The 18,196-nt window shown below is 27.1% G+C and overlaps 1 protein-coding gene and 1 long non-coding RNA gene across 2 annotated transcripts in view; one reads left to right on the top strand and one right to left on the bottom strand.

The window, feature by feature from the left end:
• Positions 1 to 6,010: 6,010 nt before the first annotated feature.
• The window catches only part of LOC139425410 (uncharacterized), a 48,697-nt gene continuing 36,511 nt past the window's right edge, over positions 6,011 to 18,196 (bottom strand). Inside the window, exon 2 of the long non-coding RNA XR_011636665.2 lies at positions 6,011 to 8,529. This is a non-coding gene — a long non-coding RNA (uncharacterized LOC139425410). The remainder of the gene's footprint in view (positions 8,530 to 18,196) is intronic.
• LOC107437201 (nose resistant to fluoxetine protein 6) overlaps positions 8,242 to 18,196 on the top strand; it is a 50,560-nt gene continuing 40,605 nt past the window's right edge. Inside the window, exon 1 of the mRNA XM_016049122.3 lies at positions 8,242 to 8,536. Within this exon, the coding sequence (XP_015904608.1) occupies positions 8,242 to 8,536 (295 nt within the window). The remainder of the gene's footprint in view (positions 8,537 to 18,196) is intronic.

Here is an 18,196-nt window from a genome sequence, read left to right as displayed (position 1 = left end):
TTTGCTATTGTTTTCAATCATAGTATTAGTTATGGTCACAAAATACGCTTTGCTCATTTCTGCACTAAAAAAAGTTATAAATGATGAGTAACAAAAAAATCTTAACTGTTTTTCTTTAAAATTATAATGATAAAGTCGCAAGTTTTTTTTAAAAAAAAAAGCATATTATATTTTCTGTAACTTAATGTTTGTTCATACATTCACTAATACCGTCTGAAACAAATACATAGCACGTATTCTATCTACATTTAATAATTAAGCTTTCTTTTTTATAGACTCAAAAGTGTTACATTTCCAATGGTTTGAAGCTATTACTATACAAAAACTCATTTATTGTAGATGAATGATAGCTTATTATAGCGTGGACTACATTCTTACCCATAATATTTATAAAATATCGAATTTAAAAATTTAACTTTTTTGATAAAATTGCATCATTATCAAATTACGACTTTAATGACCTCAAAGGCCTACCTACCTTAAAGGCCTACCATAAGGCCTCAAGTCTCTCTTTTAGACACCCTTGTCCTGAGCCAGTCCTCTTGCTTCCTCCCATCCATTTAGTTTAGCTTTGCACAAATCTTGGTGCATGTATGTTTGTCAAATAAGTCTCGGTCTTCCGTTTTTACGTTTTCCATGATATGTCTTGTACATTTTCATCTTCTTTTCATGAATGGATTACTTTTTTGCCTTTGTTCGTAGATCTTTATTTGAAATAGTGTTAGGCCAGAAAATGTTTTAAATTATTTTTAAACATTTGTTCTGGAATGTTGCAATTTTTTGATTCCTGTTTTGCGGTGGTTCCAACATTCAGCATCATGCAAAAGTATGGAGAAAACAACAGCTTTAGAAACATTTATTTTTGTTGAAATTTTTATGTTTGAAGCTCGCAATTTTTGAAGGCTTCTGAAGCAACTTTTATGATTCTTTGGTTTATATAATCGTTGCTGCCTAATTGTTTATTTACTATTGTTCCAAGATATATTAAAGAATAAATTTTTTTAACTTCTTTCGAATTTATTTTTATTTCATTAGAAGATTTTGAATTTATTCTCATGGTTTTTGCTTATTCTTATTGCCAAAAGGTATTACCAAATTAGGTGTTATATAATAAAATTACATTAATTTCAATCTTAATGTTTGGTATTTTTTATAGGAAAGAATGTTATTTATCAGATAAAAAAATAGATGAGAATCATAATTTGATTAAAAAGAAATAAATAATCATTGAACAATGTACACGCTTATTTTAAATATTACAAATATTGGTTATTATCATACATTATTAAAAATTGGTGAACGCTATGACCAATAAAACCATTCAAACTTTTAGCATGATATTAACTTTAAAAAAAATTTTTTTGGTTAATGGCGGGCACTTGGATCTATTTCCCATTGACCTCAGAAATGTCTGAATTGTTACTCTCTTATTGTTACCCAGTGAGTACCTATGGCTAAGCCATGGCACTTTATATCCTTATTTAACTTCTTAAACTTGATTACATGTTTCTATGTTGCCACTCAATATAAAGCTATCGTCATCTGTGGAAACACATGGTAACGTATGCCTTTATGGCAAACGTCATAGAACATTATATGGATTTTCATATAGATTTTGAACGGAAATTTCTCCCAATACCTGATGAAAAAATTCCATTGTCTTCTGGATTGAGTTCAAAATTACAAGTCTACGGAGTGGAACAATAGTAGTCGTAAACACAAAAAATTGAATCGGCTGTTCAAAGACGGTTATAAATTATATCCAGAATTGAGCTGTGTTGGCTCAGAAAATAGGGAGTTCTCCTTCCAATGTGGTGAACAGGGTTCGAATCCCAGCGATGGCTGGACGATACGAATTCTGCATTCGGCTTGCCCCGACCATAGTGCTGACGTAAAGCATCTTCAGCGGTAGACGAATCAAGAATTAGATTTACCTTGCCGTCAGGCTAACCGTGGGAGGTTTTCAGGATTTTCCTCTCCAAATGAGGGTTATCTATCTCTAAAAGTCCTCCACGGAGCTAAATTTCTCCCACCACTTGATCCATGAGTTCCTTTGTCTTCTGGATTGGATTCAAAATTAAAAGACTATGGAGTTGGTCCTTAATAGTAATAAACCCAAAGAAATTGGGTCGGCTGTTCAACGACAGTTATAAAATCATACACAGAATTGACTCGGCTATTCGACGACAGTTGAACAGCCGAAAGATCTCGAGAGACAATCTCTAGTTGAAATTTTAGAACAATTTTAAGGATCGGAAATTAAAATTATCCCTCTTCTCTCTGTCCCAATTTCAGGACATTGCCCAAATGATTCTGGAATTTTAAGTAAGAGAGAGAGAGACAGACAGACAAATATTTCTTTTCATTTGTATAGATTATTGTATTTTCTAATACGCATAATTTTTTTTTTAATCTCTCGCCTTCATTTTATCTCGCATTCATTATTTTAAGGATTTTCGGTAAAATTATCCAAAAAATCATTGTAGTTGAATGGTTCTTTTCTATTATTATATATGCATAAATTTGTCTATGTATAGTTGAATGGTAAAATATCATCGAGCTATAGAAAACTCTTGTCATTGCCGTATCGCAAAGGTGTGATATAATCTCGGGCAAAAGTTCACAGTAGCTCAGAAACAAAACTTTTTCATTGGCTTAAAAGAAAAAGTTATGATAAAATTTTAAAATAGGTAAAATTTCATAGGGGATATTTTGTGCGCTCAGGGTATTTTTATGCCAAATTTTTCTTTAAGATGGGACTCGATTCAATTTCGCATCAAAATTAAATTTTAATTCCCTGTGAAATTGAATTTTGCCAATTTGATGTCAAAATAATTTAGCAATTTTGTGCTGTAGTTCAAGCTTTCGATAATATGGTTCAATACTTCGATGAATTTTTAAATATCTGACTATTGGAAAAGCATAATTTGTACAAAATTTTCGAAATTGAGTGTATTACTAATTTAGATTCTCTGTATTATTAGCTTTCTACAAATACTTTTGCTCTTATTTCAATTATTTACAAAATTAAAGCAGTTTCTGTTCAAGGTGATAATGATGACTGATGAGTCTTTAAGAGTCTTAAGAAAATCTAATTGTCTCAAAATTAGACTTTCTCACATTTTACTCCACCTTAAGCATGATATATGAAATTGTTTTTAAAATAATTGTCTGCATTTCTTCATGAGTATTTATGATTATAGCTCACATGTTTTGAGCTACAGACTAAGAGAAAAAAGTCGAGTTTAATTTTTATGCATGTTTTTTTTGCAAAGACAAGTACGGAATTATTTTAAAATTAGCTTTTTTAACTAAATTTATCCGTAACTCAGTAGTTTATGCTCTTGATCTTAAGATAATAGTTCAAAACATAGTTGATAGCTTTCTAAATAAAATCAACAAAGGATACTTTGTTTTAAGCGATGCTAATTGTTTTCCAGTATTTAGCATATATATATATATATATATATATATATATATATATATATATATATATATATATATATATATATATATATATATATATATATATATATATATATATATATATATATATATATATATATATAAATGACTTATTTTTACCTAAAAGTAGCCATTTAAAAATAATAATTTTTTTTGTTGCTATTTTATAAGTGCTTACAGATATTAAAACAAACTAGTTTTTTGTAAATTTTATATTAATATTAAAAAAAAGTTGTGGACGCTAATAAATACCTTAAATCTGGTTACCTTAAAGTAAAATTGAACTGATGACAGGGCTTTAAGAAAATTTTTCGGCTGTTGAATTTCATCGTATGATATAATTGCTTTGCTATTTTTTCACTTAATTTATTTCATTTCAAAGTGCTTCAACTAAATAAACTGGAAAAACATTCTGATGCATAGCTGCACCCACTTCTGGTGTTGAGGTACACTAAATTTTTTGCTGTAAATATAGTCAGATTTTTGGTTTACTTTCTCACTGATGTAAATTTATAAATTTATTATTTATTTATATATTTATTTACAGTTTATTTGTTTACTGATAACTCATATTTTTATGCACATTAGAATCAATTTATTAGCTTTATTTCAAAAGCATTACGTTTAAAAAATCAGTATATATTTAGTAAAATATTTGCAATAATTCTTCCAAACAATTGTTATTTTCTCAGCTTCATAAAATTTCAGCGCAATAGCTTTTATTTTCTACTAAAAAATTTCTTCATTTTACTTCAACACCAAAAATGGGGGCACTTAAACACCAAAATTATTGACAGTGTGTGCTGAAACTGAGCTGAGTACAAGCGGTATAACTGATTAAATACTATAATGATAATCTTTAAACGCAAACCCTTTCTAGCACAAAATAATGATATATTAAAATTTTTTTGTCGATTTTATTGATGTGATATTTTTTATCATTGCACATATTACAAAAAATTTTAGACAAATCAATAAATTTTCACCAATGTGACAATAAATGTTTAAATAGCAATCCTCAGAAAATTAATTGCATTTTCTCTTGAGAAAAACTAAATTTGCTTTAAAAAACTGTAGAAAAAATATAGATAATATTTTGTTAGAAAACCTGATTTTAATAGTAAGCAATTTCGAAAATAAAGTAATTTGCAAAGCCTCTACACTAATCTTCATAATAAATATTGAAAACAAAATCAGTGTAGTTGATACTATACTGATTACTAAGATATCTGCTACTAATATCTCTATTGCACTGTTACGAAGATCACTGTTTCAGATACTACATTTGTATTGCAATACTTCAACAACTTAAAAAATATTCAATTTATACAAAATCTTAGATGTAAATGTATTTAAAACTGCTTCAAAATATTACTATAGTACTAGCACTGGAAGTACTAGTTAGACTAAGCATCGTAAAAAATATTGAGAAAAAAATCCGTTTTATTGACGAGTAACTTCTCAGGTAACTTCTTAATGTGATCTCTGTTTCAGAAAGTCAAATATGTAGCACAATACGTAACAACTTAAAGAAAATAGTAAAATTTTACAAAATCTTACAAATAAATTCAATTAAAACTGCTTCAAAATAGTTTCTACTGATACTAAATTTTAAACCTTTAAGAGAATTTTAATTAAAATCTTACGCATTCTCATAAAATACTGTAAGTTCCATGGCCTATATTTGATCTCAGTTTAGTAACGTAACCTGCTTCTTCACCGACCTTGTACTCTCAGTAGAAAGTGAAAGCTTGACCTGAACCTGCACTTGGACTACCGCATGTATACATTTAATATGAGTGAGTAAAGATAGTAGGTCAATTCTTCTTTTACAGAGAAGTCATTGGTGTCAAAGATGTAACTAAGACTTTTTTTTTTCTTATTTTCTTCATTTCCGATTTAAAGTGTTTTATGCTAATTTATTAGGGTAAAAAGAACAAGCAAGCAATATTCTTAAGATAATTCATATTACTACAAATTTATTTATTACATAATCAATTAGCTTAATAATAGTTAAGTAATTATGGGATAATTACTTAATTACAATTAAGATAGTTATATATTTTCGAGATAAACGTATTAAATTATTTACGTAAACTTTTTGAAATGTATCCAAACTGTCAAATGTCATATTTTAATAAATTAAAAGAAAAGTATAAATGGATTATTTTTCTGAGTCAAACTTTATATCTTATTGTCTGCAGGAAAAAAAATTGATTTTTTAAAGAAAATTTGAATAGTTATAAAACTGAAAAATCTTTAAGAAATGTTTTAACTTTAATAACATGAAAAATTTGGTTCACAATGTTTTAAACAAAAATATTTGTTTTGAAGAAGCAAGCTTAAAAGTCTTTTTATGTAAAAAAATTTTTTTTTGATTTCCCCCAGCAAATGTTCAAACATTCGTAATTAAATGCTTTTTTAAAATAAGACGAAAATTTATTTAAATTTAATGTCTCCTGTGCCATCCATGTTAGCTGAAATTAAATAGGGTGAGAAAAATTTAATTATTTTTTATGAATAATTTCAGTTTGAACAGTGCACATATTGTCCAAACACGAAAAAAATTAATTTATTTAAAAGGGCAAAGTTACCACTCTTAGGTACATTTAATTATTTTGATACAATTCTAAAGTTGAAAAAAACATTTACCAAATGATTGTTTGAACTGTTAAGTGTTACATTTACTCTTGTATTTTCTTTTCAGTTAAAATTTTTTATCAAATGCATAGGATCTGGTACAAATACTTAAAGTAATAAATAGGCCGATCACTTTAAGTAAAAATATCTAATTAAACAACATAAATTAAAAGACACAGTTTCAGTGCTTTGCTTGTTCAGTTATTTCAAGTAATACCATGTGTACACTGAGAAAAAAAGTATGGGTAAAACTACCAGAATATAGTAAAATGTATCGTATTTCTGGCTCAACGTGAACGCCAAAAAGCTAGGTAATTTTTGCCGAAGCGCCTTGGTAATAATTTTGGTGAAACTACAGTAAAATAAGGTTTAATAATAAGTGTTTTTACCAAGTTTACGAAATAAGATTTGGTGAAATTTGATAATTTTATCAAGATATTTTAGAGTATGTCTTAAATTCTATTTATTCGGTTAAATTTTCTCCTTAAACAATTGTAAAAAAAATTATTATACAAACTCTGTTCTTTGCAATTAATAATAGTCTGCGTCTTCTATTTTTAAATTCTATTTTAAATTGAGCTTTAGTAATTTTAACAGCTAATTAAACTTACTTAAAATGTTTGCGAAGTAAAAGAAAAAAACTATGCAAATATTTCATAAAAATTCCAAATATATTTACACAGTTAAAATAAATTGGGATATATATTTATGCGCTTTTTACAGTGTATGAGTATGAATAGGTGTAAAAACCTCCAGTAGTATATCATTAAAAATTATCCAAATACTTGCAAAAAAGGACACTTTTTAATTCTACCACTTCTTATGTACTTTTAAATTGTGCAGTTTAATAAAATTGTTATTTGTTTCATTTGGCTGTTTCTTTTCTCTTAAAACTGAAAATACAGGCACTTCAGGAACATTGTTTTTAAAATTAAAGCTTTCAATTGTCTAATTTGTGTTGCAAATATTTGTTAGATTAATATAATAAATTCTTTCATTTAAAGTTTAGTTAAATCTGTGTTAAAAAATTTTGTATACAATTGTAATGAACCCTTGGTGATTTCTCATAAGTCTTCAAATGATACCAAGTAAATCTTTCCTTGGAAAGTTCTAAGCATCAATCTTGTAATCCTCGCTTTTTGAAATGATACTATCTGCAATTATTGTTAAATTGAAATTTCAATCTCTTGTGTTTTACCAATTTGCTGAAAATATTTCTAAAAAATTCTTTTTGACATTATTGCAACCTGAGGTTATTCTTTTAATTCGAGTTTAGTAAGACTAAATTTTCTAATGTTAATTTATAAATTTTAACGTTGAATTTTGATAATAACATTAATTTTTAAAGAGCATGTAATATTTTATATATTAAAGGTTTTTAATGTTAATTTATTAATGTTACAAATCTTTCATACGATTTTATTAATTTATTATTAAGATTTTTCCGTATTATTGTTTGTACTTAGATTATATATAAATCAAAAATTATAGTTTCCAGACAATAAAGACGATATAGTTCAGAGCTAGAAAGCATTCTCTGAAATATGATATATAGAAATAGACAGTTTCAAAATTAACAAATGTAATTTAAGAATACTTCTATATTGCAAATTATCTTTCATTGATTTATTTAGTTTTTTAATACAAAGCTACGAGCGAAAAAGTATAATAAAGAAATTATAGGAAAAAAAATCTCAAATGTGATGAAACATCAAAACTTGATAACAGGCTAGCTTTGAAGTTCAAGGCAGACGATATTAAACAAGAGTTAATAGAACAAACACGCGACCTAAACATACTCGTCTGCAGAGTGAATACAAAATTCTAAAGAGCGAAAGTAGTTTTCGCTGCAGAGAACGCAATTGTTTCCCCATCACTCAGTTCAGTTAAAAGAGTTACAATCCTGAGTTGTGTTTGGTTTTTATCGTCTGCTTTGGTTTTTAAATCGATTATTATTGTTCTACTTTAATTTTGTAAATCGATTCGTTTCCACATGCGATTAATTTCACTGGCATGCTTTTCTTTATTATGAAAGTTGTTTGATCTGTTAGAAATGTAATTTTGTTACGAACTTTAATTAAGAAAAATATATAATCAGTACCATCGATTTTTCAAAAGTCATTTTTTGATTTAATCATGTTGATTGCGTGTTATGTCGTGCTTTTATTTTCGATTAATTTTTCAAATTTTGTGACTACTGCTGAAACATCCTCTGAAGGAATTGCGTCTACCACTGAGTCACCGAAAATTGTAAAAAAGACGGAAACTGGTCTTCAAGGAAAATTGAAAGAGATGATGGACTCAATATCCAAGCAAATTTTTCCATATGCAGTTAAACTTGGTACTACTTCAAAAGCATCAACTTCTTGTAAACTTGATTTAATGGTTACAGGTATGGCAGCTCAGCGCATGGCCCCATGGTCACTGAAAAGTAAGTGGAGCTTATCAGAACTATTTAAGGATTCGCTTTACATTAAATTGAAAGAGAAAGAAATTCATATTTTATTAAATTAAGTTTAATTATAACTTAAAATTAAAACATTTCATTAATTGACATGAAATTGTACTTTAATTTCATTTTGGAAACTACAAACAAAAAAATACAACTGAGTTAGCCAAATGTAGAGGCGATAAATGTAATCTAAGATATACGAGATAACATGAAATAAAAATCATAAAATTAGAGGCAAGAGAAATTAAGGCATGTAAATTATGTCTAATATTAAAAATTTTATACGTTAGAATAGATTCTATGTTTTAAAAAAAAGTTCCATCTTCTTTCAATAATTATCTTTCTTTTAACTTTTATTGCATATTAATTCTTGTCTAGATCTTCAGATTATTCACAAAATAATAATAAATGTCTACTCGATTGAATGTTTTATTCTATTACATGCAATAAAATTCTGTATGTTGTGCTATGTAACTGCATAATTGGTCTAGGTAGTTAATTAACAATTATGCAAGCTATTTATTTTAAACCATTAGTGCACTGTAAGAAATTCCACACAAAATTACGGTAAAAAACAGTTGCACTCAGGGTGCCGGTACGCTTTGCCATAAAATCCACTTCTACCAGAACATGACAAAACACCAAAATATGATAACAAGACAAAAATATGATGTACCGTAATTTTTACAGTTATAATTACCGTAAAATCACTGAATTACTCTAATTAAATAAATTTTACTGTAAGAATTACTGTATAATATATTGAGGTAAAAATGGATTTTACGGAAGAATAAATTTTCCAGAGCTGGTACTTTATTCCGTAATTTGTTCTAGTTTCTTACGGTGTAGTTTTAATATTGCTTAGTATTAATTATTTTATGCGCATTCTAAACGTGTTTAACGAACATTTACTCGATTTCAGGAGTATTATTAGTAAAATACTGGTTGTGATGTTAAATTTTCCTATCTTTTCTGTGCGGTATTAAACAAATAACGAATTCATACTGATTTTAATAAAAGTGAAAGATGAAACCATATGCGACAAATATCGGCGTCCTTGTTATGTTTATTCTGATCTTAAACAGCGTCCATTATGCTTATTCTGGTCAATGAAAATCTTTAGGTTTGAGAAAATGAAAAGCGTTTGTGATTAAATTTTTTTGTTTTAAAAACCTAATCCAATTCTACATTATCTGGGTCCATAAAAATTTCGAAAAAGTTGAATAAGACATTGATTTTGATAATTTCTTGCTAGGGGACAAAATCTTACTAAAATGGCGATTTTTAAAAATGTTTAATAATTTTTATAATATTTAAACTAATATTAATGTTTATAATTATGCTAATAATTGCGTTTTATTACCCAGCTAATTCTTCATGGCAAGGTGGCATATAGAGTTTAAAATTATTTTTGTATTATTTGTAAGGCACATTAAATGGGACTTTTTTGTGAAAAAACTTAGAAAAACCATTATGAAGAATTGTTTTTATACAAAATTTGGATGATTTAGAGAACTGCGCATTACCTTAAACCATTCAACTCTTTTAGAATAATAACCTTTTAAAGTACGCAAATGATAGTTTTGATGCTCAAAATTTTAGAGGACGCTTCATTTTTAAATTTGCCACTTTGAAAAATTCTATAAGATCTAGCCCAAGGGTATCCATTCTGGCTAGAGTACATCGAAAAAGATCCACTGATTTCAAAATTTAAAAAAAAAATGGAGAAGAGTCGCCTTAGATGGGAAAGGTTGGAAATTTCTTGTGATGGAGGCAGACAAAGTCTGTGAAAGGCTACGGTGCTCATAAAGAAGAATTTCAGATGCAATCATTACTATGTTTTTCATGAATAAATACTAAAGCAAATCACACTAAGTAAGCATTTGAAATCATTAATGTTTTATTGCTAATTTTCTTGTCAAATTATTAAACCTTTTTTTTTTGTTCCAAAAAAGAGAATTTTTGTAAATTGCAACAACTGGTTAAAATTGTTTTAAAAAAGAAATCCTTTTGATTTAATTTTTGTTTAATTTTTCATTTACATTTCAGCAACAATTAGATACTTCAAAACAACAGTTCTGATACTTCAAAACTGATTATAAAGAACTGATAATAACTAGTAAAACATTTAGTAGATGGTTCAACAGACAAAAGGACAAAAAAATAATTAAAAAATAATCCAAATCCTGTCAAGTATGGTAGTTTTCCTATCTTTTGTATGATAAATTAATGAGGACACCATGCCTCCTAAAGTGTAATAAGAACTCAAATGGAATAAAATTTCAGTTAGCCATCCCTAACCGGAAAATTTGGAAATGAAGAGGTGGCGCATGCTATTTCACTGAGCAATGAAATTTCAATATCCTATGTGTATGAAATCACATAGAAATGCTGTCATACAAATATTTGATAATGGAACGAAAGTTAGCAAGAATTATACCACGCTGTATGGAAAAAAAAACTAGTAATATTTCAGTAGAATTTTATGTAAATATTTTATGTATGTTGTCTCCTAAATCCTAATGTAATCCGCGTTTTCTTATTTTCTCCATCGTTATCTGCACTGTAAAATGTCTAGGTCAATTTGGGTGCACTATTCACAAAATCCATTTTACCGAAAAAGACATTTTTACAGTAAAATATTATACCGTAATTTTTACAGTAATATTTATTTATTTAGGGTGATTCAACGATTTTACGGTAATTATTGCTGTAAAAATCATGGTACATTAAATTTTATGTGTTTCGGTAAAAATAGATTTTACCGTAAAAAGTATCTTTTCCTTGAGTGCCAGTACGCTCTATCTTAATTTGATCCAATTTTTTTTACAGTGTAGAAAGACCTAAATTAAAGGCATTAAAGGGTACGAAAGGATTAGAAGCTTAAATGCCTAGAAAATAAGTGAAAAAAATAAAATAATGAATTTGTCTTAAATGTTTTTTCTTTCAATTTAAGAGAGCAAAAACTATAAAATATTTTCAAATCGTTATAATTCCTTACATATTAGAATAGCAATTTCCATTTCTTTAGCACATCAGGAGATATTTAATCCATAAAATTTTCCTATTCTTTCCTCGGGGAGATCAAAAAAGTTCTCGCGAGATAATTGGGAGAATTCATTGTATGAGAGTTTTTTTAATATCTCACCCTCAACTGCTTATAACCAAATATTTATGTTATGAGAAAGTGGAGGGAAGAGGAGATGTAAGCAAGGATAAGAAACAATTAATAAAAGGATTTCGAGAAAAAAACAGAAATACCCTTTGAAATGATTTTCTTTTAAGCTTGCTTCTATTCATATTCTTTTTTGATTCACTAGTTCCTCATAAGAAATTTAATGGTAAAGTTAACCTTTTTCCTTTTTTTAATTCAAATTCATGGACATAAAATTATTGAAAAGGGATAAATATAGGGTGGGAATATTCTCAGAAATATTCCTGTAATGTTTCCAGAAACATCTCCCAGAAGTTGCATGTGTGATCGAAGAAAACGGGAGTATTCGAAGTCAAGAGGTTGTTCTAAATAAGAATCATTAAAAGTGATGCCATCGCTCGAAAAAAATCTCTCTTTCTTTTTCTTTTTTTTCGTAAAGCTAACTAATTTTAAGAATTTAAAATATTTTGCACTGAAGATTTCATTTATTTGATTAAAAATATCAATGTTACTTAAAAGTTAACGAAATAATTTCCCTTTCTTTTGCATTCTTTTATTTTTGGGGTCGTCTTCAAGTGATGTCATATCGGAGAGAGGGGTGGGGTTACGTGATTTATGACATTTGGTGACAAGAAGAAGGGAGGGAGATTACAAGAAGTGGGACATCACACACTTTGGTTCAAATATTATGTGTAGTATTTCTATGTTGTTAATTTTTATGTCTTTTATCATCTTACTATATATTATTTCTCACCATTAAAAAGATTGCTGTTTTCTTTCGATGATTTTCTTTTATTATTTTGTTAACATGTAGCTAGTATGTTAGTTTGATTCTATGATTTGATTATAATTTTTTTTAAATACTTGCTTAAATACTTGTGATGGAGGAAATAAACTAGCAATTGTATTAAGCTATAACCTGATATTGAAGACTTTTTCTAAAATTATGTATTTAAAATTATTTTGTTGATAGAGTAAGATTCAAAAAGCTTCTGCGTTTAGTTGTTCTTAATACATATTGATATTTTATTACAGTTGCACGGTAATTATAGTAAACCTACATCATTTTCATATAATACAATCAATATTATTACTAAGCTTGCAAATACCGTAAAAAATACATGGTTAAATTTAAAATATAAAACTACTTCATTACAAGCATTTATGTAATATAGCGAGACATATGAAAGGAGAAGGGTGTAAGGTAAAATTTAACACTTTCTAACAAAGAAGAAGGAAGGTATGAGAAATATTGAAAAATGTGTAACACGATTTATCGATTTTAATGTTTGTGGTGCACATATTATATATTTTGCTTGTATTTTTATTCCCTCAAAAATTTCAAAATCTGTTAATTCACTTCAAATTTCAGTTTTATTTCTCTCGCTTCAAACTGGCAATTAACTATTATTCCTCAATTCTCTTTTTTTTTTAATTTCAAATGATATAAAGTTTTAAATAAATAATCAGAATTTGCTAGATTATATTAGATTATATTTACTAATAGATTTATTATTAAAATTTTTCAGCATTTTTTCTGAAAATTATAATTTCTAATTTTGTTTAAAAATTTTTAAATTTGTTCCAATTTCATTTAATTGCTTCATTAATTGTTGAAATTTTAAATAAACGTATAAAATACAAAGTTCATAAACAAATGCTGGGCTCAAAAAACAAATATGTAACAAATGGACATTATTTTAATGAAAATCTGCAGTTAGAAATAAGTTTAAAATGTTTGTAACAAGAATTGATTTGCTGCAACGGAAAGTTATTTTTAAGAAGAAAAACAAAATTACCATTATTAATTCTGTTTCCCGCGTCTTTTTATAGCTATTTCCCTTATAATCGTTTAAACCCATTTGCGTAAAAATAATTGCTTTTATTGCAGAGATTTACAGCTATAATTCAAAATTATATCATTGAATGAAAAAATTCTTTTGATATGGTGAGTTATAATTAGAGAAAATTAAAGTTCATAAATTGCTTTCAGAAAGATTATTAAATTAAGCATCATTCAAAGTTGCTACTTTTTTTGGTGCTTCTTTGTCGATCTGTGAAAGTTTATTCAATCCATTATGTGGAGAATGTTGATCTTTTGTCACTTGAAGGTTACATAAATATGAAAGTCCTTCTGTAACTCAAAGGTTTCACAAATTTGCAATTCATAATGGTTTTGTAGACATTGTTTGATTTGGAAAAACACAGAGAGCTAAAAGCTCAAGAAACAATTGCGAAACTAGCTTGAGGTGATGCATGTCAAACCATGCTCACGAATAATAAAATGAGTTAAACAAAAAATGCATTCCTTAAAATATATTGTGAGTGATGTTATCGCTGCTCTTGAAAGAACAGGAGAAAGTTACTCTAATTTTGCTAAAAAAAAAATTTAAAAAGTGTATTTTAATCTACTACGTACTAAATAAAAACATTACTATTAATGTATATCTTTGTGCGTTTTAAACTAATTTTAATTAGTTAATAATTTACAATGTGTGAAGCTAAATGCGTTTGTAAGTTAAGATTTAAGTCTTTGCTTAATATTTATCTCCATGTTGCATTTAATTATTCTTTGATTTTTTGAAAATAAAGTTTGCAAAATTTTACTTCATAAAGGGGAGCTGTTGTCTTTGATTCAGTTCCTTTATTAAGCCATTTCCATTAGCTAATAGTTATTGACAGTAAGCGCAAACTTCTGTTTAGTGTATTATACGAAAGTGAAAAATCGCTTTATTGAATATCATCTACGTTCAAGCAATGTACTCACCTAAGAAAGTATGATTTTTGTAAAATTTGAATGCAAAAGTAAATATAGACAGCAGCGAGATGCTAAAAGTGTTTCATTTGTTAGCGGTAATATCAGCGTCATTTTATCAAGTTGACAATAGCTGCATACTTTGAAAATTGAAGTCTTGAGCCTTTTTCATACAAAAACTGCCCCCAATAAGCCAGTCTGCAATGAACAATCTGTCCCAGAATAAATCATGCAGACCATATCCAAACTTTTTGAAACTTTTTCAAGTTGTATAAAAAAGACCATCGTGTCTGATATATTATAAATATATCGGAAGTTATTAAACCTTTGGTCAGATAAACAATGACCCTATTAAAGATAAGTCATGACGGCCGTATAACATATCTATCAATAGAGGAGATCAAAAGTTAATACTACAAAAACTGCAACTACAACTCAAAATGAATTATTGGCGATGAAAAATATGTGAGATTAATAAAATTTATAATCGGCTTATTATTTATTTTGCTGAACTATAATATTTTAAAGATATGGCTATTGTTGTTTGTATACTAATCTAATTGTAATTTACTATTAAATTCTCATTTTTAACGAATTATCGTTCGTAAACATGTTCAATGTCATTGATACGCAAAGAAAAATTCAGGATCAAATTAAAGAACAAAGTACTGGATCATTGAGTGCATCATCCATAAAATCTATTTTTAAATATCACACCGTATTTTTACAGTAATATTTATTTAATTAGAGTGATTAAACTGTAATTACTTCTGTAAAAATTATAGTCTATCAGATTTCTTGTTTCGTAACATGTTCCGGTAAAAATCGATTTTCCGTTTAAAAAATATACGGACACCCTGAGTGCCGAAATTTTTAACTGTAATTTGATCCAGAATTTTTGAAGTTTAGATTATCACACTGTCTTTGCTTTACACCATTTAAGTACTCTTCATGAATTATGAGAATCTGCACTAAGGAAACATGTAGGTCAAAAATACCAAAACATTGTAAAATTTACCGTGTTTTTGACACTATGAGAACAAGAAAGTTTTTGGTGATTTTTACCGAAGCACTTTAGGATTTCGGTAAAATAACAATAAAATATGACTTTATAATATATGGTAAAATTTGGCTATTTTATCATGATATCTAAGAGCATGGCATGAAAACCATTTATAAGTTTAAATTTACTTTTAAGTTTTGCATTTTTCACTAAATGCGTGGTAATGAGATGCATAATTTGGAAAACCGTTACCATATGAACGGAAAAATTACTGAATGACTAGTCACTGCTAGAAGCCGCAACTAATTACCGAATGTTTGGATTTTTATTACCAGAATTATGGATTTATGAGCGAGAATATCATAATCATGCAATATATATTTACTAAAATTTTATTGATTTTTTTTCTCTGATAAATATGTTTCCACGTAGTCTTTTTAAATCTCTTTTCATCTAATAAAGAAAAACATATTAAATTATTATGATGCATATCTTTACAGCATGCACTCTACTGAAATATTTTATTAGTTTTCATCAATGGTTGTAATTATTTTAAACAATATAGTAAGAATGCTCAACAGCACGCCAGGGATTTATTTAATACAAGTTGGCAAAATATCCAAGATAAGTTATCAGGCAAAAGAAACAAGGCATCATGTTTGGGAAAAAATAAGTTTCTAAAATAAACTCTGACTGCTGATCAACGAAGATATGTTGCTTCTAAAGTTAAGTGCCAAGTGATGGTTGCTTCCAGAATCCATACTGGCCAACTACAAAATTCTTAGGCTATCTGTAAGGCTATCTGTAATTTAGGCTATCTGTAAATAAATATAGTCTTTTTGTAAAATTTGGTTAATCATCTAAAAATTATTTCCTACCTTCAAAATAGATCATGGAGGAAATAAAATTTAAAAATCATTTAATACTTTTGTATAATGTAGCATTTCTAAATAAATATAAATTTTAGTATCAGTTTTAAGTGTTGGTATTTCAATCAACTATTTAAAGGTTAACGTTAAAATCACAATAACCCGCAATTTATTCAATTTTTGTACTTGATTTAATATTTTTGTGTTATTGTCAAAAATGCAATCAGTTTTTCTCCATCAGTTTCGATATTAAATCTTTGCTGTGCCACGAAGTAGGAAAAAATGCAAATTTTAGAACCAACATAAGTACATGTGTAAATTTTAAAGTGATTCAAATGCATTTAGTATACTAACTTCAAATCAGATATAAATTTGTCATCGATATATATAAAATAAATGTTCTTTCATTTTATTTGATAGACTCAATATGCTTTGAATCACCACAATTTAAAAATGTGTTAAATGTACAAAATAATTGTACCGTATACAATTTACGTAAGTTTAAAAATAATGATAAATTTGAGGAAAGAAGAAGATTGATTTGGAGCTTGAATTGATTGAAATTTTAATAAATTTAAAATTACTATAATATGGATGTTAACAATAACGTTAGAATAAATTGTAATTCTATGCACGCTACAGCTGGAAAAAAATAGAACAATATTAGCCTGTTTTTCCTTACAATTTACAATGTACAAGAATACCCCATTTATTGCTAATATTTGAAAATAATAATGTACAATAATATAAATAAAATAATACAAAACAATTGATGCAGCTTCATTTAAATATTTAAGGTATCTGTTAAAAACCATATCGAGGAAAGTGAAGATCGTTATTTGAAAAGCTGTTCATAATTTCCTGATACATTCAAAAAATCCTTCAAGTGTTCATTATTTTTTTTTTTTGATAAAAATTCAATATTGTAAAAATAATTTAGTTCCTGGTTCTCTCTTTTTTTACTTTCAATACACGATATGCGTTTTTTTCTTTCAAAAATTCTGAATACAAATAAAACAATTCTAATCACTAGTATGAATACATGTATTAAATATATGGTATAGAATATGATAACCAAATTTTAAGTAATATTGGGTTCGGCATACGCAACTGCTGAAATAGTTAAGGGCACCAATTGCTTTTTATGTTTTCAAGTAAAAATATTATGTAATAAATTGAATGAAAAAAAAAACTTTTTTATCATGTATAAAACTACTTTGTTTTTAATCTTCTTTAAAGCAAAGTAACCACATTTTAAAGTGATTACTACTGAAAACTTAAGGCATTTTATTAGCTTAGTCTGTCCTAACTTTTGAAACCAATTTTATTCTTACTGCTTTTAATCACTTTCGAAAGAAGATTCGAACTTAGAATAGATAGTTTTATGATGTAATAACCGTCTTTTTTAAGGATCATTTTTCGATACATTAGATACATGCATTAGATATTTATATACGTAAGTTACTTATATATCTATGAGTTATTTATAGTCATATACATATTGTACTTTCATTTTAATGCATTTACAGTAAAACAGCATATTTTTTTTAATCGAAATATTGTTTTTTGTTGAATTCCAATTTTAAACAAAATTCTAATTAAAATCTTTTATATCAAAACAAAATAGTCTTCTTGATGTAGATTTATTAGCTATCAAATTTCATTCTTTATTAAAGTTATTGAATAGTTTAAACAAGTTTCACTAATAATAAATTATTTGTGGGGTAAAAAATATTTTCAATATTACCCTTCAGATATTAAACATTAGAACAAAATTTACATATGAGTGAGATTAAAATCGATTCAAAGCTTAATTGATACACAAGCTTAAACAATAGTTTATTAATTATTAATTTTT

Source organism: Parasteatoda tepidariorum, chromosome 1 (assembly GCF_982258835.1).
Source record: "Parasteatoda tepidariorum strain Cologne lab strain chromosome 1, Ptep-v5.0, whole genome shotgun sequence".
Classification (NCBI taxonomy): domain Eukaryota; kingdom Metazoa; phylum Arthropoda; class Arachnida; order Araneae; family Theridiidae; genus Parasteatoda; species Parasteatoda tepidariorum.
Note: the sequence above shows the minus strand (reverse complement) of the source record. Positions and strands in the feature narration are given on the sequence as shown.